Source organism: Chamaea fasciata, unplaced genomic scaffold (assembly GCF_029207755.1).
Source record: "Chamaea fasciata isolate MVZ Bird 193981 ecotype frontalis unplaced genomic scaffold, bChaFas1.0.hap1 SCAF_24, whole genome shotgun sequence".
NCBI lineage: Eukaryota > Metazoa > Chordata > Aves > Passeriformes > Sylviidae > Chamaea > Chamaea fasciata.
Window position 1 is genome coordinate 255,908 of NW_027094109.1, and position 27,706 is coordinate 283,613.

At 42.3% G+C, this 27,706-nt stretch overlaps 1 protein-coding gene across 4 annotated transcripts in view; it reads left to right on the plus strand.

Annotated features, from left to right (window-relative positions):
- Window positions 1-2,919: 2,919 nt before the first annotated feature.
- The window catches only part of APLP2 (amyloid beta precursor like protein 2), a 47,239-nt gene continuing 22,452 nt past the window's right edge, over window positions 2,920-27,706 (plus strand). For all 4 annotated transcript variants that reach the window (XM_066203617.1, XM_066203618.1, XM_066203619.1 and 1 more), the window contains exons 1-3: window positions 2,920-3,027; window positions 24,529-24,702; window positions 25,925-26,054. In XM_066203617.1, the coding sequence (XP_066059714.1) occupies window positions 2,944-3,027; window positions 24,529-24,702; window positions 25,925-26,054 (388 nt within the window). In that variant the 5' untranslated portion in view covers window positions 2,920-2,943. The remainder of the gene's footprint in view (window positions 3,028-24,528; window positions 24,703-25,924; window positions 26,055-27,706) is intronic.

Here is a 27,706-nt window from a genome sequence, read left to right on the forward strand (position 1 = left end):
TGTTTACACAATCATGGTCTTGCAAGTAATAAGGGCCAGAGATGTTCACTTGAAACATTTCTTACAGAATAAACATTGGCAGCTAAAGGTGAGGATGAGATTCTCAGTGCTTCATTAGCCCAGATGTCCTGGAAAAGGGCACTAAGAGCTCCAGAAGTTGGGTAAAATGGGATTCTTGGAAGTAAATGTAAGCTGTCACCTACCTAACAGGTTTAACAGCAGGAGAGGTGTCCTAGGGAATGCTGCAGCCTTGCAGCATTGATTAAAATAGGTGCTGTTGTCACAGGCAACAGACAAGTACCAGTGCTCACCTGAAACAGACCTGTGCACTGAATTAAACATGGGCATCATGAGCATCTCCATGCCTGCAGTGACCTATGTGGACAGGAGGCACCTGAAAACAGCCATCCCCAAAGCCTTTCCCTGCTGAAAGCCTTTGGGTTTTTTCCAACTGATGGAATTCCATTTGCATCTTGCTGGAGGTTCTTATCTCAATCTCTCTCCCTGACACCCTGTAGTCCTATGAATTTACTTGCATGTAGAGCTCCTGATCATCACCAAGGAATGATCAAGATCTGGGAGATTAAACGTTTTTTCCTGGGGACTTTTTGTCCTGAGAGGACTGATCTCTGTATGAAGGGAAATGTATTATTCTTCAGACTTTGATTTTTCATGTGCTTTTTAGGTAGTGAACTGATGGCCTTGCTCTTGAAGAGGAATATCCTGTGTTGCAGCCTCGCTGCAGGACTTCAGCTCTTACACCCTGGTGTATCTACAGTGCAGAACTAGGAGCAGGTGAGAATGCAGCTGAGGTTTTACTTCATCTGAGAGACTTCCCCAAGGGTTACCAGATTTAAAGTTTTTCAGAAAAACAAGGATAGCACTGTTGGAATCAGTGCTGTGAGTGTAAATTCTCACCAAGCATTAAGTAAATATTAAAAGTAAATTAATTTATGTAGCACTTTAAATACTATATAAAATCAACCTCTAATGAAAGCCCCTACCCAAATATTTATAAAGAACTTGTGCATTTTGGAATGGGGAGGAAAAAAAATTACTCCTTTTCAAGTAAAGGGAAAAGCCTAACTCTGAATATTTTGTTATTTACTCCTGTATTCATATTGCACATTAAAACATTTACATTAAAATGTGTCAGTTTTCAAAAGCAACTTGTTACTCCATTTTTCAACTGAACTTGGCCAGGCTACAAAGAAAATTATATATGCCAGAGGACTGCAGTAAAAGAGATTTAAAGGTTTTCAAATAGTGCAAGAAAGAGACTATAATAAGTGACCAGTGGACCAGTCAGCAATTTTAATTAAACCGGGCTGCTTATTGATCTGTTGCACAGATTTGCCCCATCTGCAACATTTCAGCAGTGTTTTAGAAATTTTTCTGAAATATTTCAGAGAAATATTTCAGAAAAAATATTTCGGAAAACAGTACTTGTAAAAGCCAGTAAAGAATATGGAAGTTCAGAATGGAAATGTTTTATAACTATGACATTTTGTACTAAGATCTTTTTCCATCTCATTTAAGCACTTCACATATCTTCACACAAAATGAAAGCAAATATATGGAATTTATAGGATGGTCTATCCTTGTCTAGTGGAAGGTGTCCCTGCCCATGGCAGGGGCATGGAATGAGATGAGCTTTCCGAACCCAAACCATTCTGTGATTCCACGATACTGCTTTTCTAACTTAATGCCAGTGGGTTCACTGCACATCAGTGTGAAAAAAATCCAAGAAATCTAAAGTATATTGGTATTTTTAAAGATCTCCTGTTCTTGCAACCAGTGGGATCTTTAGGGGTTGCATTTTCAAGGTGGGCATTTGTCATCCCTGAACTGACTGATGTACATTTCCATTGGGAAAACCAAGGAAAGTACTAAAAAGGGGCTAATAAATGCTCTGCACAGATGTGGAAGGTCTGTGGTATCAGCAGTTGCACTTGGTAGGTCTGTTCTGTTCCTGGTTTGCTTATTTTAAAATTCTAATTATTTTAAATTTTTAACTAACATGGTGAAATTAAAATACCCTCCATGCAAATTTGGCACAAGAACCTGGTTTTAAAGCCAGAAATTTGTCCTGAAATAGTAGCACCAGCAGTGGCCAAACATCTGCACTGGAAGGAACTGCTGCCATGCTCTGGTTGAAAAGAAACACAAACTGGAGGGTGGTGATGGTGATGTGTTTGTTTTTTAATTAAATACATGGATGTTCTTTAAAGTTTATGGAGAGCTCTGCTGTATTTACAGAGCAGCATGTGTGGCAGCACATGTGATGTCTTCCAGGTAGTGCCTGGTGAGGGCACCCAGTGTTGGCAGCAGGATGAAGCCATTGATGATGATCATTCTTATCATTCAATAGCTGTATTTGAAGGGAAAAAAAAATAAATAAAGAACACGCGTATTACGTTTTAATACGAAACCCGAACGGCTGAGAACTTGCTGCTTGCACATGGGTCAAGGGTTTGATAAATCGGGGATGGACTTTTTTGAGTGAGAAACATCGTTTTATTTTTAGATGAGGAAAACATCTCATTAGGCTTTTATTACCCCTGAGCGTTCCTGCTCTCCGCAGTGGTAGGGTGAAGCGTTTAGCCTGCAGACGATAAAGGGCGCGGCCTTTTCCGCTCCCCGCTATGCGCAGTTTTACCTTACAACTGACTTCTGGGGTAACTGAGGCTGCAAGGCGCGACCACGCCCCAGCCCTGACCATCACCCCACGACTCCCGTCAGCCGCGACGGCCATTTCCCGCCGGGGGGCGGGCCCACCTGCCATACGCCTCGTCCCATTGGCTGGTAGCGTCGCGGAGGTGCGGCTACACGCCGCCTCTCGATTGGCACGTGCGGCTGTCACTCTGGGAGGGGGCGTGGCCTGGCGAGGCGGGTCCCCGCGGGGGCGCTGCGGCCGCAGTTGCGCTCGGGCGGCGGCGGCGGATGATGGCGGTGGCCATGGGTTCTGCGGTTCTGCAGCTCCTGGCGCTCCTCGGGCCCGCGGCCGTCCTCGCCGGATACATCGAGGTGTGTGGGGGGTGCGGGGGCGAGCGGGCGGGGTTTCCCCGGGGGTATTCGATGCGCAGGAGGGAGGTAAGCGGGTTCGGGGTATCTTGGCTGATGTGGAGCCAACTGGAGATTGTCCAGCCTCTCCGAGACCTTTCAGGGTGTGAGTTTGAGTTTTCGGGAAAGCCGTATCCGTCAGGCTGCTCATCTGGGCGGGAGCTCCGTCTCACTGGGATGTTTGGGGCTGGTTTTTTTGGGGACGTGACCTCGGCGTTCTTGGCTCGGGAGCAGGAGTGGCCAGCTTCAGATGGGTCCAGAAGCTTAGAAGACAGAGAGCCATTCCCTAGAGAAAAACCTCGGTTAAACAAATCCATTTGGTTGCTGATGGATCCTAAAAAAATCTTTGGGTTGGAGCTGGTACCTCGGTTTTCGGGGAAGATGCTTCAGCCGAAGTGTAGAGGCTGTGCATTTCATATAGAAATGGCTTAGATGCCCATAGGTGTCTGCGCGTGTGCGTGCATATATTCACATACACGCACACATATGTGAGTATATATTACTTTTGTATGTACAAAATACGTTTTGTATTTACATATATGAAAATAACTGGACAGAGGATATTCCAGCTTTATCCTAAATCCAAAACCTCGGTGTAACCTAGCTCTCCAAACAACAGGATGAGTAGGAAAAAATCTTACGGGTTTAAAAACTTGACACTATAACCTGCCTTACTAGAGGGAAGGAGCAAAGTATGTGCTGAGCATCAGAAATGGCACGTAAACTGAGTTTAATATTCTACGCCTGAATGTTGTTTGGAAGTGCAAAACAGCTGCATCCGCCTTGTGGAGGTTCTGGGTTATTTAGGACTGGATAAGGAGCAGGCTTGTGGCTGCTTGTGAATGGCTGGATTTGAGAGTTTGCAGTAAATTTTAGCAAGCTTGGTTAAGCACAACATCTACCTCAGTGTGATGCAAAAAATCCGAAGCTCTAAGCTGGCAGTAATTCCGAACTGGCAGTAGACATGGTTCTTGGATAATTTTAATGTGTGTTGTATGGAATTGGTCTAGTCCATGATTTCTGCTTGTTTGGTTGCTATTGAGGAATAGTATTCCACATACTTTGTATCAGTCTTTCTGTTAAAATTCTGTAAGTCAATGGAACATGGTTGATAACTATTTGTGGAACAACTCTTGAGGAGGTTACCTTGCAGAAAGGATGAAGCTGCTCTGAGGGGATGGAGCTAATGCCCAGATCAGGTTCCTTGGCATTGCTTTGGTGGCAGGGGACTGTCGTAGCTGCCGATGCTACTTCCAGTCTCTTGCACCTGTTTGGCAACTCCTCCAGCTGTAGGTCACTTCCTCTCTTACATCCGAGACAAATTTGGCTGCTGTGCACATCCCTTCTGGAATCTGCTGCTGAAGGACATGTGCCATGAAAAATCAGCTTGTAAAACAAATCTAGCTGTCATCTGATTCCAAAGCCTGGTGTCTGTGTGATGAAACAGATCCCGGGTTTTGCCTGTCTCAGGACTGGCATAGAGGGAGAGCAGCTGTGTCACACCTTGACACTCCAGGAGGAGCCAGCAGCCCCGGAGAGGGGTCACTGACCTTTTTGAGAAGGATTAAAATGAAAACGTTCCTGTAATTCAATTTGCATCCTCCAAAGGCATGATAGCCACCTTTGTCTGCTGGCATAAAATGTCAACAGTGGCATTTTAATCCTTGTTTTTACTGCACCCTCTCCCATTGTCTTGTCGGGGGGGCAGGGGGGGGGCTGCAGCTCTCAAGTCTTCATTGCTGCCAGATTTGCTCAAGAACAGCTCTCAATGCAGAGCTTAGGAAGTAAGTGGTTCTGTTCTGGGTCTTATAATGTGGTCATTACTGGATTTTATCAGATAATGTGATAAAAATATGTAAGCAATTGATTTTTTCAATAATCAAGATGTCATTTGAAAGTTATGGAAAATGTGTAACAATGTTTGCAGTTATTAATTCAGCTGGATTGGCAGGGTCCCATTAGGTAGATTTTCTGTCTCTTGATTATCTTAGCTCCCATTCCCTGTCCCTGGAATGCCCAGTAATCTTCTTATCAACTACAATCTGTTTTTCTTTCTGTCCTGCACAGAGCAAGGGGAGTGAATGGCAGTTTATTTTTTTCTCTTAAATTGTTGTATCTGAACTCTTGACTAGGGCGTTCTCAAGACTTGGTGCTGGTGGCAGTTGGTCTCCCTTTCAGATCACTGTGTGGAGATGGCTGATAACCTCTGACAGTCTCTCTTCCAAATGAATATGAATAGAAGAGTTTAGAGAAATCATGGATCCCAGCAATTAAGGTGTTTCTTTCCATAGCAGTATGTGTCTGAATTTTGCTTGTTTTGCTTGTGAAGTCCCCAGGTCCCTCAAACAGGACACTGATGCCAGCTGGGAAAAGAAAATAAATCCATGCTAATTTGATCTGTATTCCAGTGATAAACTACTTCTGCTGTGCCCTCAAGGCCCTTGAAGGTGCAAAGTTGGTTTTTTTTTTTTTTATTATTTGACCTTTTTGTGTAATCAAATCTAAGGCAATGCAGACTTGATACTGCTTTTTTCAAAATAAGGTTTGGTATTTTTCCAAAGCTCTCTTGGATGCTTACATCTGTTACCTGCCTGCTTGAAATCACCAGGATTTTGGGGAGGGATAAAAAAAAAAAAAGGCTGTGTTTTGCAGCAGAATTTCATGTTATTATTTTTGTCTGGTATTGCTTAAATTCTTCCTGACAAAAATATCAGCCTTGTGCCGTTTCTGCAGACCTCGGGGACTTCTAATTGCCTGCTGCATCGAACAAAGAACTCCACCTAGGGAAATTTCCACTTTGGTGTTCGAGTCATGGGCAGAAACAGCTCAGGAAAATTCCAGTCTTGAGCCTGTGGCCTTTAGTTTGCTCTCCGTTCTTAAAACTTTGCTTCCCAGTGTTAGGAAATACAGCTTCCTATGAAGGTGATTATATGCAGTGCCTCTTACAAGCTTCAACAAAAGCTTCTCTGAAGCAAAGATATGGAAATAAAGCAAATCTGATACTGCAGAGAGGCTGTAGATTTTCTGCTGCATTGTAGGATGGCACATGAAGGGAAGCGCTCCTTTTTGGAGGATGTCTTTAGCTCTCCTGGTTTCACCTGCAAAATAATTATCACCTCTATTAAATGTTATTTAGGCATTAATAGCTCTACCAGGGATTGAATTACCTTTTTTGTTAATGTGGTTGTTGCATCACCTGCAATTTATTCAAAAGCTGTTCTGTAGGTGGCTTTAGCTGTATTATAATTACACACTGCTGCTCCTCCAGCACCTGGGAGTGCAGGGAAGGATTAGTGCAGTTCCCTGTGCTCTGCACCAGTTGTGCTCCTCTAGATGTGCCTTGTAAAACTTCAGCCATTGCTTTTCCCTGTGTGTGTGTGTCTTTTGGAGGCGTATGGGCTCAATCTTGGAAGCATAAGTCACTTTGCAGCATCTGCCTCTACATGTGTATTAACCAAAACCCCTCAGCTGAAAATAGAAGAGAAATACACCATCGTCGGCTATTTCTTCACAGAAGGCAAAGCCTTTCCCTCTCTACACTTGGACATTTCACACTCTGCTCCTTAACTCCTCAGGCTTTCAAAACTGATGCAATCCCTCAGACTCTTGCTTTTGTGCAGTAAAACTTGGTGTCGTTGTTTTTAAGTTCAGGCAGTCAGCACCTCTGAAACACAGTGTTAATTTAAGACCATGCTTGCTCTTAATTGGAAGGCTTTGCATACTCACAGTGGCCTAGAAACCCTTCTGGTGAGGCTCCTAATTCAGAACTGTACTTGATCTTGCAAGATTGCCCCTTTTTTTCCCAAAACTGTTTCTGCACCCATTATGCACATGTTCTGCTTTCTCTACTTGCAGTGAGTTTGTCACAATGAAATGGCATCTCCAACCACAGGTTTTACTTGCTAGGTATCTTAAATGGAGTACTTAGGGCTCTGTGACCATGCATTAACTATGTTAATTTTATAATTTGTTTTTGGATGTTTTCCTTTTCAGCTTTTTCCTATAGGTGCCGATAAGTCTCAGTGGGAAGGAAAGGGTTGACAACATTGTGCAAACTTACAATATTTCCGTATGTAGATACTTATATAGGGCAAGTGGTAGTTCAGGGTTGGTGCTGTAGGAGCAGCACTCTCACTCCTGAGGGGCAGTGCACAGGGAAAAGTGCATTTTGTGGGACATAATTTGGCTGGGGTTTTCTTTGAGAGTAATTTCTTAACATTAGATTTGATGTCTTTTAATTTATGAATTCCTGCAACTGTAAGCAGGGAGATGCACATACGTTTAACATGGAGATCTAGCTTGTGAATGACACTTTTTTTTTTTTTAACTTGTTCAGCACTAGATTTACCACTTTCACCTCCATCTGCCTTCTCAGTTGGAATTAATATATATTTGTGAGTGAGTGTTCTCTAAGCTATATTACCTTACGTGAGAACAGGGAAAACCCGCGTACCAAAGAATACAGAAGTGAAATCCACCTTTTAGCTTGGCTTTTAAATGTCTGTAAGTTCTAATGCTTGCTCTGAAGGATTAATGTTTAAAATGCAAAATTTTGTCTTTATGTACAGTTATAGAAGTTTTAGGTTCCAATCTGAGATGACTGATCAAAACACCAATGTTCTGCAAGTGATGTTAAACTAATCTCTCTAGTACCCAAACCCAGCCTGCTTGGCTTTATGTAATCAGGTGTCCACCTGATCAAGAGCACATGTGGCTAAGCTGCTTACTAGCTCTTCATTTGGAGGTATTACAGGGGTGTTTTGTATGCAGCCATTGGGGAAAAGGATGTACTTCTTATTCTTGAAGGATCAACTTGTAGATGTCCTAAATTGAGTTCTAACTCCTGGTTGTCATGTTTGCCTGCTGTGATAATACTCTTGTACAAATGAATGTATTTCAGACCTTCATTTTGGTTTATATCTTCAGTAGCCTCCTAATCACTCTTAACTAGTGTGCACAGTCAAATGCTGCTGCTCTCTGTGGCATTTGGTGATTTATTTCACTTTCCATTTTAGCTGGTGACAATGGGAAGTAAAATCACATGTTGGTATTCTGTTTCTTGGGGGAAGCTCACTGCTGGGTGAGGCATGGTCCAGAAAGCCTTTTGTTCTCTACTACTGGCAGACCTGGTTCATGTACATACTTATGTATTCATCTGACTTAGAGATCTCTCCTGGCAAGATGGCCTAGTAGTCTGTGAGGACTGCTGCAGCTGGGCTATCCTGATGTTGGTGTGTTTACTGCAAGGATAGTGGCTTCACCGGAGCTGATTTTTTCCTGAGATTTGTTTCTCACAATGACTATGTTGGGCTGCGCAATAACATCCGTTAGCAGTGGTTTGAGGGAATTCTTAGTTCTCAACCTGCAGATCCGTGTGGCTGCGTACAGAGTTTAGTACAATCTTCTTTGCCGGTGCTTTTGTGGGGGATTCCTCCTCTGGACCTTCAAAAGTCTCACCAGTTATTTCTAATGCCAGGATTTCCTGCACAGGTGAACTGTGGGGTAGAATGCTGTGACTGGACAAGGCCTTCAGTTGATGAAGCAGGGTGGGAAGTTGTTATTCCACGCAGTGTGCGAGCTTCAAAGAAGCTTATGGAGGAGACAAGTCAATAATTGTTTGGCTTGGATGTCTTCAATGTGCTTTGAGACTAACGGAAAATCATTATCAAATGATGACTTTGAGCTCAAGTTTTTCAAGTTACCAAGTTGCCAGCATAACTTAGATGCAGCCTGAAAAAACCCAACAAAACCCACAGAAGGTGGGAGCTGTGCCTTGGTTCTCAGTTGTGCTGGAGAAGCTCCAGGGTGAGGCACTGAGTCATTGGTGTGTTACAGCTGTTAGCAGTGTCACCGAACCCGTGGTATTGTGCCAAGGTGCGGCAGATGATAAACATGCCTCAGCACACAGATCCCAGGCTCTGGCTCTGTGACAGGGATGCATTTAGGTAATGTCGTACAGTAAGCTTCTCTCTAACAAAATTATAGCATTGCAAAGTGTATTTTGATCCAGGTCAAGGGCAGGGACGGGCAGACACTCACAGACACCCCAAGCTGGCTGGAGCCATGCTTCACTTGGCTCTAACAGCAGGTTGATACTCAGTGAGGTTTCCATTTAAGAGTGGCTAATCATCATCTCCTTATGGATGACTTCATGTTTAAATAAAATCAGTGTTTAACCTTGAAATTTCCTGTTCTCATTTAGGTCTCTTTTCCTCCAACAAATGTTTTCTGGTTATGTTATATTTTCAGATGTCTGAGGTGTTCTGACGTGTGCGTCAGGGGGTTGGTTTCTTTCAATCCTTGTGTTAGTGAGAATTGTATTATTCTGTTAACGCTCTACTATAGCAGGGCTTGCATTTTCTCATGAAGATGTTGTGCTTGGGTTCTTTAACCCATCACCACAAACCTCTAAATGGAGCCAGTGAGATGAACTCAAAAATCTTCATCTGGTGTTGATGATGCAGAGGTGAAACAGAGGTTTAGCAAACTGCTTGGTATTTTCCAGGAGTTGCCTTATGCTAACTTAGTACTGAGATGCTTAAATCAAAAGCCAAACATTTGCATTTTTAATCATTGGGCTTTTCTTTAAAGGCTCTTATGTTATTTTTAGCTCCAGTTCCCTGCCAAAAGCTTTGTTCCTTTTCTTTTGGATTTTGTGTTGATGAATCTTACTAGTTATGATGTCATTGTATGGTGTGAAATGACAGCAACAAAAAGAAAAATCTTACCCATACCATCTGTTCCAATAAATATTATGCAGTCCTGTTAGATTCCGAGCAGATTTGGATTGCATATTCACAGCAGAAGCTGGTCTCTGCTTAGACGTATGGTACCCTCTAGCATAAAACTTTTAATCATCAGATTCTCTATATGGTTTTGGTTTTGACATGGCATGTTGCCAAGTCTAAGTTTAGTTGGTTTGTTTAATCTTCTGTCATTCATATCAGGCCTAGTAACTTGAAAAATGATCCTAAAGGAATCTGCATGAATTATACCGAGCATTGGTTGACTTCTTACACTGGTTGTCTAACAGTAATTGTGACCTGAAATAGAGAGGGGCAGATTTGCTTTAATCTCATAAGTATTCTTCTCAAAAGATTAAATGCAAAATGTTGTTTCAAACTTGTGGTTGGTGTTCCCAGAGAGTGTATTGGCATTTGAACGTGAGTCTTTCCCTGCATAATTTATCAAAGCCCTCACTGAAGAAACTGAATTTGATAGGAGTTTTGTTTTATGCTGCAAGACCACAAACATGTTTAGAAGCCCTGAAGAAGAATTAAATGGTGTCAGGATTCCAGCAGAGCGTGGAGCCTGCCTTAGCAGCCTTGGTCAAAGATGAATTCTGAAATGCAGGGTACAGGAGTTGCTTGTGCATGGACTGAAATGTGCTGCCTGCCCGGAAAAAAGGAGACTGAGAAATTGTTGAGGGTGCATGTTATTGTGGAAACCGGTTATTACTCTTGAATGGAGCAGGATGCTCGCAGCTCCTATTTGGTCTTGGGATAAGATTTAAGTGCCTCTAAGTAGTTTAAGTTGCAGGGTTTCAATAACCACTTCATTTCCAGAGGCTTTAAGTAGAGCCTCAGTGCTCGAAATGTCAGGCAGTGGAGAAGGTTTTCCTTTGGTAACCAGCCAAAATGAGATTTTTGCATTTGCAGTGTATTGATGTATTAGAGCTCACCCTTTGGGCATGGGTGGACATCATGCTGTGGCTTACCTGGGCAAGAGCCAGATCCCAGGTGAGGCTGAGGGAGTTCTCGAGGGGGTCACAGAATGAAGTTGTGGTGCTCCTGTGGGTGTGTGAAGCTTGGGCTTGAGGCAGAGCATTGTGTCACTGCAGGTGACACTCATTGGGGAAACAAGGAAAAAAAAGCATGTCCCTACCTCTGTCACTCCTGATAAATGCTGTCTTGTTTAAATTGCATCAATACTTGCCCTGCAACAGAGCCAGTCGGTATGTGGATGTCCTGTTAAGGGCACAGCCGCTTTCTCGGAAGCAATTTCCCTATAGCTGAGGCAGAGATGAAAGACTTGCCAGAGCAAAGGCTGGATGCGGTGGAAGGGTTTGCACTGCTGTATCCCTGCCTTGTCCACAGCTGGCTTTGTGGGCTGGATCAGAGCTTGTCACGTGTTCTGTTCCACTCCTATATGCTTATGCACTTTTTGTCTTTTTTTTTTTTCCAAGGTATGCACATTTGAGTTTGTGAATAAGAACTTGCACTTCTCACAAGGGCTGAAATCTATTACCTGTGTTTGAATCATTGTGCTGTGTTTTATGTATAGTGTTTTTAATAAATCCTTAGTTTTAAATCCTTGTATCATGCTGCAGAGTATATCTTTGTTTCTCAGGTTAAGAGCCAAAGAAATAAACACAAACTAGCTGATCTCTCCCTGCACAACAGGTCCTTCCCTTTGCATCCTGGCTGCCAGGAAGAGGAACTAGAAGAGCTGGATTCCTCACATAGTAGGGCTTTTAAATGGCAGGAAATCTTCTTTTGAATTTGCTTAAATGTAAAATCCACAGTACAGAGAAAAGTAATGTTGAAGTTGAGGCTGAAATTCTTGGGTTTGGATGGATTTGCAACTTGCTTCACATGGGAATTAGCATGATGAAGAGAATACTTTTCAAACTATAGCTTTATGGGAGGCTTTCCACAGAGCATCTACAGAGTATTAATTCCCTCTTTCACTGCAGGGCTCTGAGTAGAATGCAGCATTGTAGTCCTCTTGTAATAGATGCTGATGGATTTCAGGGGTGGTGCTGTTCTGAAATGGCCACTGTCATACTTCTACTGGTGTGTGTACAAACTGCTAAACTGGGTGCTCCGAGGAAGAATAGTATGGAGACACCCAAGAAAATTTTGAGCTGCAAGTGTCATGTGTGCTGTAGCAGGGACATGAGGAGCACTGCTTTCCAAGACCCTAAAAGGCCTTTTGCTCCAGGCAAAAGCAAAGATGACTTGTCTTCATTTGCTTTGCTCTCCTTGGTTTCAGTTTCGCTTTTTTAGCTTTATGTCACTGTCTTTAAAGATTTTTGCAAAAAATTTGAATCATTATTCATTATCTAAGTGGCTGATAGCTTTACTCATAATTTTGTGTTATTTTATTTACTAGGCTGAGATTCTTATATTTCTTTTGATCTTATAACTGGGGGCATAACAAATATTTAGCCACAGCTGGCAGCAGCATTACCTAAGATGGGTTTAATGTGCTAAACTTTCAGCAGCTTTTCCCCAGGTGTTGACTTGGAGATGCATTGCCACTAAGAGTCCTTTGTCTTTTTCTTAAGAAGATGCTGCTGACCTGCTCTAAGCTCAAGCCATGAAAGTGGGCTGATCTTTATAAGAGCAAGCTTTAGATGCACCAGATCAAGCAAAGCTGAGATTTCTTTTTGTTTTGTGGTATTTGCCTTGGAGTGACTGCTGTGCTTTGGAATGGCTCTTCAGATAGATCTCTGAGCAGCATCCATCTCACAGTCTCTATCTACAGCATGTCCAGGATGATGCTCTTCACTGATGAAGAGGATTAAAACAGTCATTAAGCTGCTGAATATACTAAATGTCCTGTAAAGTACAAAATAAAGATAGAGACACACTGAACATGCTGGAGTGATACAATCTGCTGGAATGCATCAGGACAGGAACACCTTTAACTTGAGCCAGATTTTGAATGCTCAGTGTCACAGAAAGATGAAACCAGGGCTTAGTTTGCATATGGAAATGCTTGGCAGTGCTGTCTGTAGACACACTGTCTTGCTTTCATTTTTCCGTGCTGTGTTTGAGTGGATATTTGGTCCCATCTGCCTCACCTTGACTCCTGAGTACCACTTAAAATGGTGTGTTTGGCACTATTTGTTAGGATGCTTCCTGCAGTGAATTAACCTTGGGAACAGCCCAAAGCAGAGGACTGTTCTTATTTATTCCCACCTCTCTGGGTTAACATGCATATCCCTTAATTGACAGGTATAAGTACGAAAATACGGACAGCCTCCAATGCAGTGGTGTGACTAAGTAGTTGCTCCATTTGCCTTTGGTGTCCAGGCTGTAGAGTTGCCACGTAGCCTTGACACCAGGAATCCATTTTGTGCTGGTTACCAAACCTGTTTTCCTCCCCCAGCAGTGGACGATGAGATACAATGAGATACAGAAGTTCTCAGTGGAACATTCTCAGAATGTTCCCATTCTTATAACAGAAATCCATGTAGTACTGGTCTTACAGCTGTCCAGGCTGGCTGGAAATTGTGCAGGGAGAGGCCGCCTTCAGGATAATTGAAGCATGGTCTGGTAAGGAACTCATTTGGGCTCTCAATGATTTTTTTGGTAAGATGTTCTAAGTAAGAATATTAGAATGAGGTATGCTTCTGACTGTCTCATGCTGTTGCATCATCAGGCTGTAATCGTAGCATAGCTTTCTGGTGTGCTACTCTCTTATGATTTGAGATGTCTGAATAGATTCTGTGGGGCTAATCTACATCAGGGATTTGTCAGATTCTGGCAGAGTTAATATTTGCAGATGAGATATGTGCATAGCTGGGTTTCTGAATTAAAAAAAACACCTTAGTGGGCCATGTCTGAAATCAACCACTGGAACATAAAACCACTGCTCCTCAGGGTTAGAACTTTATGCAACATTTTTGTCCTTTGACTTTGAGAAAGCACTATTGAAATGACTCAGCCCATGGCTAGGAAAATGATGAGTGGCCAATTGCATCAATGGGCAGATCAATCTACCCACCAACCACTGTCCCAGTGATTGGATTTGCATGTTAAGTCAGCATTTCCATCGCTGTCCTTGTCTGCTTGTGGGGTCAAGGAAAACAAAACTTGTTTGGAAGGCTGACCATTTATTTCTTTTTCATTCAAGCGTGTCTCCCAAGAGCATCTGAGCAGGTGAAAGAAAAGCATCTCTAAGTTAAAGTCAATAGTCACTTCTTTCCCTGCCTGATAGCCTTTTCTAAGCAGGAAAACAAAGAATTGTTTGGAATGCTTGTGTTCAAAATAACTTATCTTGACAGTTTTCTTTACAATTCTTCCAGCTGGTCTTCATACAAAAAAAAAAAAAAACAACAAAACAACAACAACAACAACAAAAAAACCAACAAAAACAAAAAACCCAAAAAAACCCCCACAAAACCAAAAAACACCAAAAAAACCCCAAACAAACCAAAACCCACAGCCCCAGCAAAGGGTTTAAAAAACAAACTAAAAAACGCAGTACATTTAGAGACCTTAAAGAGGAATATCAGTTGAAGTGATGGAAGTTCTTGGTGGATAGTGCCTCTTTAAGGCATAACAAGATTGTCTAAAACTGTTCCACCTGCTTCTTTTCGGAGAGCGATTTCCTTTGCTGTTGCAGAACAGGCAGTTTCTGCTTCTACCTTTGGAATAAAGCTTTCAGCACCTGATTGCTTTGTGCTTCGAAGCCCTCAGTGAAGTATCAAATTACTTAAAACTCATCAAGGACCCGACCATCAGGTGGGTGCAGCTGCGGCATGTAATTTCTTCCACTAATCTTATGGTCAGTTATATTTCATCTAAGCAGACAGAAAAGAACTGTGTTCTTTCCCCTACCCTGAAATTTTTCAGAAATTGCATAAAGAAACATCAAGGCAATAATTATCAGTGTACACAGGGTTCATTCTTCCCACTGAAACCTGGGAGAGACTATTACCAAGTTAAAATTTCATTCTGTCAAACATAAAAATCACCTCTCCCATTTTGTTTTATTTCCATGCAGTGCTACACAATCTTGTACAGCTCAACAGAGTGAAGAGCTATAAAATTCAGCATAAGAAATTCAGGTGTTCCACATGCAATGCCGGTAAATATTCTGCAGTGATAGCCCTCAGATATGGAGGTTCTAGGCTTGCTTCTGTGGAGCTAGTTTTACTCTCTGGATGAGCAAAATCAGTAATCGGCATCTCAGCCCAGCCAGCTTGAGTCTGTTCTATAAATTACCACTTAATTTTCTAATAGCATTAGGCAGCTGTTCTAAGTAGAGCTCTGCTGCTTCCTGTGAAGGAACTGGTTAATACGTCCATAAGAGATTGTTTGCAAACCTAGCTGTAGGGTGGTGCTGTGACTGTTAAACCCCAGCTGATGAATTAATGCTTCAGAAATAAAGTGTTGCTAAATTACTAAGGATTGCTTTTAAAGAGTAGAAAAAAGGGAAATACATTAAGCCATTGCTGAGGTCCTTTTACTTTCTGTGACCTTGCTGCTGACAAATTTTGGGGATACTTCAAAAGGTTTTTGTCATTTGACTTCTCATGTGTCAGACTGCTCAGTCCAGGTGTTGCTCTGAGCCTTCCTCCTGCACTCCAGCCTCTTCCATACTTAACCAGGGCAGTGCTTGGCATTCTTCATTCTGCCCTTGCTTGAGGGCTTGCTCCTTCCCCTTCAGTTTGCTGGCAGTAATGGAAGGCAGCTGGCAGCCTTTCACCTCTTTTATTGCTAGGATCAGAAATAGCTGCAATCAGGAAAATGAAAGACTGTTATGGTGACAATTTGAGATGGTTGTGCTGAGTTAATTCTCTTGCCCTTTTTTGTTGTTGTTGTTAGTGGTAGGAACTTTTCCTAATAAGCAGCTAATTGCAACTAAACTTTCTTGGCACAGTGTTCACATTGAAGTTTTCTTTAAGGAAAAAGATGTTGTTTACTGGAGCTGAAAAAAATTAATGTCAGTATAGGAATCTTTTTAAAGCACTGATTTCTGCTCACCTAGACATTAAAGGTTCTTAAAAGATTTTGTTTTGTATGTGAGCAGTCATGTAAGCTGCTGCCTGAAAGATGTTCCATAACAACTCTGAATAAATAACAGTAGGAGAGGTAAGAGGTATGAGAAGATGATTTTGGTTTAAAATCCCAATTTCCATTTTTTAAAATAGATTTACTAAGAGCCAGACTTGCTACATGTTCTCAGTAACAGCTACTAAATGCACTGTTTTCATAGATTTGAAATTTGTAGAAGTAACCCGTGCTTTTGGGTGAACTTAAAAGATTTGAAGTGTAAAAGTACCCTCAGTTTTTATGCTTGAAACAACAAGGCTATTCTGTAATTTTTTTGGTAACCTGTCAATTTTGGTCTGGATCAGCATAAGCTTGGTAGAGCTCAGAAAGCCAAGACTTAAAAAACCTCATGGTTTCTTCTGCAGAGTCGAAGTTTCATCTGAATTGTTTGGAGGACAGAATTACCAATTAATTGGGTTGAGTTTTGGGGGTTTTTTTACAGAAGATTGTGAATTTAGAGGTGGAAAGCAATAGGCATGACCTGCAGAGCTCCAGCATGTCCAGAGTAGGACCTGTTGAATCATTCCTGTGTGCAGTTGGGAGGTTTCTGTGTAGCCTAATTGCAGGGCTTGAAAATCCCAAGTAAGTATTTTATCATGTTTGAAAACACATGCAGTCTGTGCACATAAATAATCAATCTGTGATGCTGAAAAACATCTATAAGTGATGGATACTTGACCAAACTCAGACTGCATTGCAGACTGCATTCCTGCTTGTTATCCTTCTTTTATCTTGCTTTTTCCCCCCCAGGAATTTTTCCTTGCCAGTTCAAATTCTCTGTTAAGATACACCCTTCAGCTTCCTGCTTGCTTTTTTGGATCACTGTGTTTTGGATAAAGACACAGTCTGTGCAGCCTTTTTATTTGGAGTCAGTGGAGTGGTCAGTGGATGGAGTGAGGAACCACAGGTTCCGGCAGTGGCTCTTTTGTGCAACACCCAGTGAGCTTCACAAGATCTGTAAAACAAATGTTTGTGCTGTTTTGAGGAAGGGAATTTTGGTTTGTTCCCTCCTGGAATGCTAAATCACTTTGAATCAATAATAGGGGGGTTATTTTTCTGTCTGCCTGATGTTAACAAATTATTCGGTCCACTTTCTGCCAGTTTTGGCCACTAGGGAAGTTAGTGGAGAACTTGTTGTGGGTTTGTGACTTGTGATGAGTTTTAAGTCCAGGAGTTAGTTTTGCCTTGAATAAATTGCTTTGAAGTAATGAAAGATTTTCTGAATGTGCTTTCCTGTGTATTATGGAATCTGTATCCTGGTAACTATAGTGATTATATTCCCGAACTGTTGTGTAGCTAAAGTGCCTTAAAGATGGCATGAGCTCTCCTGTCAAAACCCACGGAGAAGTTACTTACAAAGTAGCATCTCTCAGTACTCTGCCACATGTGCTGCTCTCAGTGATGCCTTTGTGGTGTCAGCACTGATGGTTCGTGTTAACAATCAGCTGAGAAATGCAAGACCTAAAAGTTAAACTTTTCAAACACGATTAAGCCATAGCTGCTGTCCTTAGGCTTCGGTTTGCATCTCCCTTCTGGTAGTCCAGGAGGGCAAAATTGCCCCATGGCCATTTTTTCAGTAGAATATTAGTGAATGTAAAAACATTAACTTGCACTCAAGTTTTCACTTGCTGACTGGCTAACAGGACATCTTGGGTCTTTGTGCCTCATATGCCCAAATAATTAAATTGGGAAAGCAGTAATTAGCTGGGCCATGCAAGACAGAGTGATGACACAGATTGGAGAGAGGAGACGAGCATTAAAGGGAGCTGAGCCTGCTGGTGGGTGACCTTAGGCGAGTCACTTGACTTTGTGCTTCAGTTTAGCCCAGTGATAAATAGGCCTGGCTCCCTTGTGCTGGGATAGGACTTATTGTGGCACCATAAAAAGGGAACATTAAATAGCGCCATGGCAGTGTTCTGCTGCAAGGGGAAGGAAGTGGCCGTGAATGTGTCTGTCTGACACAGCTTGGAAATTGTCCCTGACATCCTTGCAACACATGGAAGGCAACCTGGCTGGTTAAACCTATTTGGACTTACCTGTGTGCTGTGTGAGGATCATCAGTGTTTGTGCTTCCTTCTTCTCTTGCCTTTCTTTTTAAGGTGGCTTTGTGTTAAACTGTTCCAGTCCCAGCCATTACACCCAAGATGTACTTTAGAAAGCTTGAGGCCCTGAAATTAATCTTTTTCAAAGGACACAGTTCTGGGTAAAGTAACATTTGTTCAGGGAATGTTCCAGTAGAGTTACGAACTTTGTCTCTCCGGGGATTGAAAAGAGGATGCCAAAGGCAACCATATTGCACAAGCAACTTCAGGAAGCTGAGGCAGCGCTGAGTCGTGGCTTTCCTGGATTTGAGCACCTCTCCCCCAGCCTAGCTGTGCACCAGTACTGCCTGCAGTGTGACACTCCTTATTGAAATGCAGCAGTTCCCTGTGCAAATGTCTCACATGCAGATTAAGTGCCCGTTGACTCATGTACACCCTTATGGAGCATGATAAACTAGAGGGGGAGGGGGAAATAATCTGATAGTCCTAAGTACAAATTCCGAAGGCAAAACGGCTGCCCATGAGTAGCAGGTACTTGGAAGTCTCCCCTTTTCGCTGTAGAAAGACAGTGGAATGTGCAAAGCAGTAAGGAATGCTTCAGGCTGCAGCAGGTCTTTGTAATTCTACAGTTGCTCTTGGCTGTATGGAAGTACATGGAGTATTGTCACTGAACTTCCGAGTGTTCAAGGCTTCATGTCGGCCATAAACGCAGGCATCTAAATATAAACTGCACCCCAGCTACCACTGCAGCTTCTGCCTTGGCTCCCAGTTCTCTGCTGGTGCAGACTTCACCACGAAAGTCAATAAAGGACAGGCTGATGAGAGCTCCACCCCTTCCAGCAAGTTAAAGCAAGCCAAAGACTACTTTAGTGAGATTTCTGCTATTTAAATTCAAAAGCAAATACAGGCTGGTATTATCAGCTCACACCAGATCTGCCTGCAGACAGTAATTCTTCCTGTCTTGGACCCCTGCCCATGTGCATTATTGTAATTATCAGCAATTTAAAAAAAAATAAAGCAATAAAGCTAGGATGAGCTGCTAGTCTGTAGATTTACTGCCTGCTGTGTCAGGCATTCATTAGCCTTCCTGGGTTCAAGCCACCTATCTGCTGAATAAAAGCAGGAAGAGGAGCTAAGGAAAACAAAGCATGAAACACCATTGAAGCATGAACTGAGAGCTCTGCTTGCATTTACAAGTTATAAATCCAAAACCAGGGGAATTTTAAGTATTCTGTCCACAAGTTATTGTGTGGGAAGTCCTTCTGCCGACTTCCCTCACTTTTTAGTTGAAGTGGTGGTTTCCTGAATACAGACTTACCGTTAATTCCCCGGTGAGATTCATAGCAATGAATGTTAGATTTAGGGCCTTGTGGCACATTGCGATCCAGGAGGGCTGAGCTTTACAATACCATCCCAGCCATTTTCCTTCCAATAGCTTCTGTTTGTGACTGCAGCTCTTCTTAATTTTCATTTTGCCAAGGGCTGGCCTCTCCTTGTGGAAGGAAAAAGGCCCATGGACGTCAGCTTGAGGCAACAGTAGTATGGGGTGTGCAGTTGAAGTGGTTTAGTCCCTGCACAAACTTTCACACCAAATTTTCAGCCCAGAAAGGGCAAAACATTAGAATCCTCATACATTCGATAGCAACAGCCATGGGGGGTTGTGGTCACAGGAAGGCTGGTATGGTAACAGGGCTCATTTTTGTGTCAAAGGAACTGTTAGAATTCCTCAGTGATCTTAAACGCATTTAGTTTATATCCTCCATATGTGTAGGTATTGCACTGACATAGAGTCACACAGATAGAGTAGGAAATGCAAATGTAAAAAAAAATCCAGAAGAAGTTCTTCTTTAATTTAAGGTGGGCAGCATGATTTATCTGAATAAGGACATTGCTGAACAGCTTGTTCCAAAGTCTCTCAGGTTGTGGTTCACATGGACCCTGATTTAATAACCAGTATTGCTTTCGAGGGCCTTCGCTTAATTAAAGACAGCACAAGTAATCTTCCAAAGTGCTGCCCAGCTTTTTTTTTTTTTTTCCTCTTTCTGTGTGGCAGCAGTTGGTTGTGGAATACATGTAACTCTCAGGAGCAGGAAATATGTCTGACCTGTAGGGAATCCTACAAAGGGCCCTGCCTTGTCACTTAAGGCAGGGTATGCCCTCAGCAGCCAGTCATCTGTTCTCTGGCCACCGAGTCAATGCAATTGCAATTGGAGCTTTCTTCAGCAGCTTATAAATTCTAGAGACTGGAGTTTCAATCTTCAAACAGCTTAATCTTCCATGGTTTTATGCAGAGAGCTACTCATGTGCTGCTGCAGAGGAAGCCAGATGGAAAGCATGGGTGGGTGGATTCTCCTTACAGGCAAGAGCCATGCTTCTCAAGCTCCCATCCACTCTGGTTTTGCTGGAATAAAGGCTCATTCTGGCTAATTTGATCAGGTGGACGAGGCTACAGTCATGTTTGACCTCTCTGAAAATGCGGAATTTAGTTAAATATGACATTTTGCCGATACTTATGTGCTATTAAGGAAAGCTCTCAGGAACTAATTTCTGTGAAGTATAATTACCAATTTCTCTTCACAAGAGAAAAGCTCCAATCACCCTTCAGTCCCGAAGTCCCCAGCAGCCTGCCAGGTTTTCCAGAATAGCATTCCATAGGGAGCTGTATGGGACAGCATGTGCAATAAGTTATGTTGTGCTGAGGTTTAACAGATCCTGGCAATAAAAGGCAAAGGATAGGGGTGTGGTGTTCATGTTTAGGTCTTTATAAACCAGAACTGCAAGGTACTGTTTGTGTTTCAAGGGTAGATGTAAAATATTCTTTACTGAAGTCTCTAGCCTTGTGTCCCTCCTTTGGGATGAGGGATACGTGCAGGAAGAATAAATATGACCCTTTTTTCGCCCCTGGAGCCCAGGCCTCCAGGTGGGTAATGCTTGCACATCAACCCTGTGTCAAAAGCTGATGAGACCAGTAGTAAATAAAAGCCAGGATACTTGGGCAGACACTTCCATCAGAGAAAAGGAAGATTTAGAGGCTTCAATTCCAGTGTTTCAGGACCATAAATCAGGCACAGGATGGCAGGGTGAGGAATTTAACTGACATTAAATGGCCAGAGATTTATGTGTTTATGGAGTCAAAAACTTCTTTGGTCTTGGAAAGCAAACTGGATTACAGAATTATACCAAAAGGCAGAGCCCAGTTTCTCCTGAAACATCTTGTAAATGCGAGTTCCAGTGGGGATGGTTTATGAAACAGTTTTTTTCCCACATAACATTTGTTTTGCTCTCGTGTTATGGGTATGTATTAATAGGATAATAGCTAAATACTAATACTGAAATAATGTTCAACAAGGACATATACAACTGGATGAACTCTCTTCCATCGTGTGTGTTGCCCCTCCCAATCTGTCAGGCTGCTTGTTTAAGGGATTGAATAGTCGTTCCCCAGCACTAAAAGAAGCAGCTGCTTCCATTTATGGCTGGGAAATTCCCAGAGAAAAATGTGCTGTCGGTTTGTTCATCCCTTTGCAATGTGGAATGGGTGAATTCTCTGAAGTACTAAAGAGCTTAACTAAGGACATTGCTTTATCCCAAGCTTCATGCTGGTTTGCGTGTTCTGCAGCCTTCCTTTTGCAGAGTGATGCTTGAGTGTAGCCTGAGGGATCCACTTCCAGTTTTCATACACTGAAGGCAATTGTGGGAAACATTGGAAAGTTACTTGGTCCCAAAAGTCTCTTTTGTAGCTGGCCGTTTTCCCTGTTTAAGTGTCAGTGTTAAAGGTGTGCCCTCCATGAAGTTTGGACGTGCTGTATTCTCTCATTACAGCTAAAATGAGATTGAAGTACTAAATTAAATAACTGATACGATTGAGGACTGGAGTGGACTGCCAGTGGAGGAAAAATTGAAGCCCATTGCTCAAAAATCTTGCCTTGCAGGTCCTGGGGTTAAAGAATCAACTCATGTGTCTCAAAGTTCATTAACTCACCCAACAGCACAATTCAAGAGAAGATTTCTGCCGGTTGATTAAAAGTGATGAAATCAAGCAAGTAATTAGTCTCCTTTGTTCAGCTGTGACTTGGGGCTTAGCATGTTCTTGTAGCTGCGGCAACAGCACTCAACTGATATGCAAACTATGTGAGCAATCCAAGAAGGAGGAATGATACTTTTGCAAGGAGCAAGCTGGAGAGGCAGCAAAAACAAACACTGGCTCGCATCAGTATGTAAATAGGGGGTGGTCATGATTTCAGGAGATTGGTATGTGTTTGAACATGAGTTTTGCACATGCAAGAGGTGTGATGAATGGATTACTTATGGATGTTTGTGCCTCTGGATTGAGCCTGGCCTCTCCTGCTCACAAGTTCCTTTATTGTGCTGCAGACTTGTTAAGTTTGCTTTGAAGGAGCCAGATTTCAGGCACCAGCAGTGCCATCACAGCACATGTATTTATTCTCTTTTGATGCCCTGTATTCTTACAAGGGTTAATGTTTCCTGGGTTCTTGATCTTGCATTTCTTTTCGGGGTTTTTTTGTTGGTTTTGGTTTTTTTTGTTGTTTTTTTTTTTTTTTCCCCCTGGGGTGGAACTGAGATGTAGTTGCAATGTTGTCATCAAATGAAACCTTTTCGGGGATTGTTTTCTTTAGCATGTCAGCTCCTGTGCTGTCTGGAAAATGGTTGTTGGTACCAAAGTGGTGTTTGTTTGGAGAGAGGTAAAAAGGGCCTCTTAAAATGTTTGTGTGTGTTTAGGGAGTTCTGAAGGATCATTCTACATTTGCTTCTTTCTTCTAAAATGACACAGCAGGGTGAAGGGTGGTGCAAGACCTGTCACAGGTGCACTGTGTGCACTTGTAAGATGTTTATTAAAGGCTTGATTTCTGAAAGAACCGGGTTACTGCACCATATTCCCAGCCTCAGTCTATTCCTCAGGGTTCTTCTTGTACCTGAACTATGTGACTTTTTTCCTTAGGACAGAGAGTACAACAAATATACCCACAGTAAACTTGAAAATATATGTGAACTTGGCAGCATTTTGATACTGGGACATCAATGCTGCTATCTCTTACATGTAGTTCAGTATTTCATTACTTTGTGGTCTATGCTAAAACATGCTGTCATGAACATCTGTTTGTTGTAAGGGTCAGAGTAAGTAGAAACCAGTTGTATAAGACTGTTTCTATTAAATGATGCATGGGTGAATAGTACTTAAAAGTCATGGGGTCATTTTTCTGCAGTTAATACTTGCATTTATGCTTTTGTGCCTCAGGTTGGTTTTTTCCCCCAAGCACTAATCTTGTGTTCAGTACTAAACAATCCTTGACTTTCTGAGTGTTGAAATGTCTTATCTCCAGGCAGAGAGATAAGGGGAGGGAGAGAAGTGAGCTAATTGTAATGGAGTTATTCTTTTTCCTAATATCCAATAACTAAGAGCTGCACAAAATTGTCCAGTTGAATTCTACTCTTTACTCCCTTATTTCCTTTAAGAAAAAAAATATTGATATGGGCTGATGGGAGTCTGCAGGCAGTAGGGAATGAACAGTGCTCACAGTAATTTATGCATTTTTCAGTGCACAAAAGTTAAATATGAAGGCAGGACTGGTAGCCTGGTGTTGTGTTGCCTGCCAGTGGAAAAGCAGCTTAGGGCCAGCAGACTGTGCATTGCTGTTTCTATCTGGAGTACTTGAAATGGATTCCATTCCCCTAAACACTTTAAAGAGCTTTTGGAGTTCATCTGGTTGGTTTTTTTTTTTGCCTTGTGCCTCTTTTACAACAGCTAGTAGTTATTTAAGGAGAGCATGTTCAGCTCCCAGCATCCACTTGGTCTTCTCAGAAGGAAAAAAAAAAAAAAAAAAAAAAAAAAAAAAAGGTCTGCAATTTAATTTACTTCTCTTTTCCTCTTTTGGTCAGCCTGCAAGATTTCACAAAGGGGCCCTGACCTTGTTTTCATTGATCAGTCTGCAGTTTGACCGAAATGTGGGCCTGGTCTGTCAGGTTCATGTCTGCTGGTGCAGTCTGGCAAGTGCACGGAATACACATCTGAAACAGCTCCCCATAAGAGTGCACTGAATGGGACACAAAAGGCTTTGAGGAGCTGGTTGTCACATCTGTTTTTTCTGATTCAGCAGAAATTATCTTTATTTGTACGTTTGAGCAAAAATCGTAGGTATTTCTATCCCAAGTATTCAATGATATTAGGATAAACACATAGCTTTTAACTCGGAGCAGGATTCTTGCAGTGGGAGGCAGTTATTTTATTAGTAGTAGTAATACTTGTTCGTGTGTAACCTCAAAGAGGTCCTTCTGCCAAGTTGTTAGTATTAGTTATTTAGGAAGTTTTTCAGACATCTGTTTCAGCTCATGTAGGTGCTGCCTTTTAGTGGGAGTTATTCTTGGTTTTGGTAAGCTGTTGTTTCAATTATAAAAACAGGGTTTGGAAAAAAAAAAAAAAGCCTTGCTGGTGAAAACTTAGGGTGGGCTTAGCATCTCAAGGAATGTTGTTAAAAAATTGCTTCCAAGACTCCAGTGGTATTCTGGATCAAGCAGGAACTGTCTGAGAAGATGCCAGAGGGTTTCTGGTTCTTCGAGTTGTTGAACCTTTGATCAGGTAATGCAATCAAGGTGTTTTGTTTTGATTTGTCTTACAGGCTCTTGCAGCCAATGCTGGGACAGGGTTTGCGGTGGCAGAACCTCAAATTGCCATGTTCTGCGGGAAGCTAAATATGCATGTGAACATTCAGACTGGGAAATGGGAACCTGACACTTCCGGGACCAAGAGCTGCTTTGGAAGAAAGGAGGAGATTCTGCAATACTGCCAGGAGGTGAGATTTTCTGTGTAATCCTGAATCTTCACTGCTGTGGAGGAATTGGATTCCAATTTAGTTGCCCATTAGCAAATTAACCCTGCAGGAGATGAGCTTGCTTTTGCCTAGTCCAATTCCCTGCACTGTCCTGCTGTGTTACTGTCCAGGAAGAGCAGGGAGGACACTGCAGTGGGATTTAGAAGCTAAGATAAGCTCACACTGCCACAGAAGGTCCTTGGTCTGTAAGTCAGAGGTATCTTCATCTGTTTGCGGGGCTTTACCCCAGTGTTCTGCCTCTGAGCTGGTTAACCGGTATCTGCTCCCTGTTGTGTAAAATGGAGCCTGACACCTATTCTAGTTAAAATGCGACTGTGCTGTTTTCAGTGACGTGTTCAGATCAGCCAGAGTATTAGAAAAATATTTGAATCAAATGTTGCCAGTATTTTTAAGCTCTTTGGACTCTATTGAAAAAGGTATAATCATCTTCTACTGCGTTCCAGATGCGCTGTAACATATTGATCTTGTCTAGTGTCTTTAATTGCTCCTCTGAGTTAACAGGCACATAAAATACCACAAGGAGTGTATTTTTTTTAAATGGGAAAGCAACAGAATCTACCATGTCTGGACTGGAAATTTTTTTAAACTGTTTTACAAGGCTGATATAACTGGGGCTGCATTTCTTTCATGTGGTAGAAAACCTAAATATAAGTCAGTGTCTGGACTTGAGAACTTGAGCAGGGCATAAGGATCAAATTAATACATCATAAATGGACCAGGCATGAGGTAACCTGAGGGGGTGGGTTCATAACTTGACAAGTGATGAGAGAGTCTGAAGATGTTACTAAACCCTGTTTGTTGGCGATTGCTGTTCTGGGGATATTGTGCTGCTCCAGAAAGAATTAAGCAGCTACATCTCCTCCAAATACCCAAATGCTCCTCCTCCACTGCTGTGCAAATCCAGTCCTCCCAGCTTAGTGCCAGTGAGGACTCTTGCCCTGACCTGGCTTTCTTCTGCCTCAGAGCAGTGGCATACCTATTCTTGATGCCCTGTGTCACAGACAGCTGGAGCTTTTTTATGTCTCCAGCTGTCCTGAGCTTGATCCAGAGCAGTGTGTGTGTCCATGTGCAAACTCCAACTTGTTCATGTGTAGACAGTCAGCCTCACTACTCTGGTAGGAGCTGCTCTGCACATTCTCTGTCCTTTCTGGAGAGAAACCTCTTTGTCTGTGCTGTCCCCCAGATGTACCCAGACCTTCAGATCACCAATGTGGTAGAAGCCAACCAGCCCGTCAGCATCGACGGCTGGTGCAAGCGTGGGAAGAAGCAGTGCAAGGACCACACTTATATCGTCGTGCCCTACAAGTGTCTGGGTGAGTGTGTGCTGTGGGTGTGCTGTGCATTCCTTTGGAAGAAGCAAGGAGTTGCGTCCTGGATTCTTACAGAGAAAACAGACTTGTCTTGTATCATGTTGTCACTTCCACAACTTCCGCTGAAATGTTTTCCTTTCCACAAGATGGAACTCTGCCTTTCTGGAGTAGATCGACAGCTTGGTAACAGCTGTGGTAGAATAATGGTGCCTGGCATGAAAAATAAATCCTCATTCTCTCTGCAATTGCCATAAAAACCTGAAGACTATTGTATCTGAGTACCACAAAGACACTGGGATTTATTACTTTGATCCTATTTTTGTGAAGCTTTAATATTTTGTTGCCTTGGAGACTTAAATGCACAGTGTGCTCAGGCTTCCTGCTTGGTCTTGGCAAGAGATCTCTATTCTATTTCAATGACTATATTTAAACTTTGCTGTTTCAAAGAGGCCCTTTTTCTTGCAGCTGTATCCCCTGTCCCTATTTTGAACTGTGAAAGAATATGAGATAACTGTGGTGGATTTCATGGTGCTTTCCAGAATCTCTCCACCGACTGGAATCACACAGCATGTTTTAACTGGTTAACTTGTGACTTCTGACCTGTTGTGGGTTGTGGGTGACACTGCGCTGCCCCCCTGTGTTCTTAGGAGTGAGCTTAGTCTCAGCTGGCTGGCTTTATTTTCAGTTATCTGCTGACAAAGACTAGTAAAAAGTCTTGGGAGAGTCTGATTGCTGGGAGCATTCAGTAGGAACCCGGTTTCATAATTTGTGTCCGTATCTCAAGTTACTGTGTGATTAGACAGGGGAGAATACCAGCAAAGCAGCAGAACCATGTGTGTGCTTTGTCCTTTGTGTAATGCCTTCCACTGGACAATCATAAAGCCCTTCATTAAACATAAAATTTATCGTGGACACATCCTGGGAAAAGGGTGCTTGTCTTTATAGATGTGAAAATTCAGGTTTAGGAAACAACCAAGCCCAAGTGCTCATAAGGAGAGCTTCTCCTGATGGAAATAAGGATGAAAGCAAGATCCCTGGATTTATAAGGAGTCATCTCTTTCAGAAATAAAAATAAGCTGATTTTACTGACACTGCCCTAAAATTTGATAAGCGTTGAACTATTTATGCAGGTTTTTCATTAGTATAATTCACAGTGTTCATGACCTGCAGGCTCTAGCCTGTGAGGCAGCTTTGGTTTTCAGATCTGAATTGCAAGTCTGGAGGCCATGTATCTATAAAATCTCTTTGTCTTTAGCGCTCCAACAATTGCTTGTTGTAAATAGATGATGCATTTCGCTGGGATTATAGTCAAACAGTGGGATTTTGTTCCCTTTCTTGGTTGTGTTTTCCTTGATACATTAATGCACAGAGTACCTTGAAAGTAGGATTCTGTCACCATGCCCTGTTTGATCTTCTTTGCCCTTCCCACACCACGGAAAACCCCTTTGTATTTCAAAGGTGAAGAGAAGAACCCGTGGAACTTCTGCCTTCAGCCCCCATAACCACAGTCTCTTGGTTTTATAGTTTTCTCAGTTTTACTTTTCTTATCAGAAGCATTTAAACCTTTCTTGACAGAGTAGGATGAATGGTTATTAACTCAAAATTCTAACTGGCTTGTTTTGAGATACAAAAATGGGGAAAATACAATCTCTCTT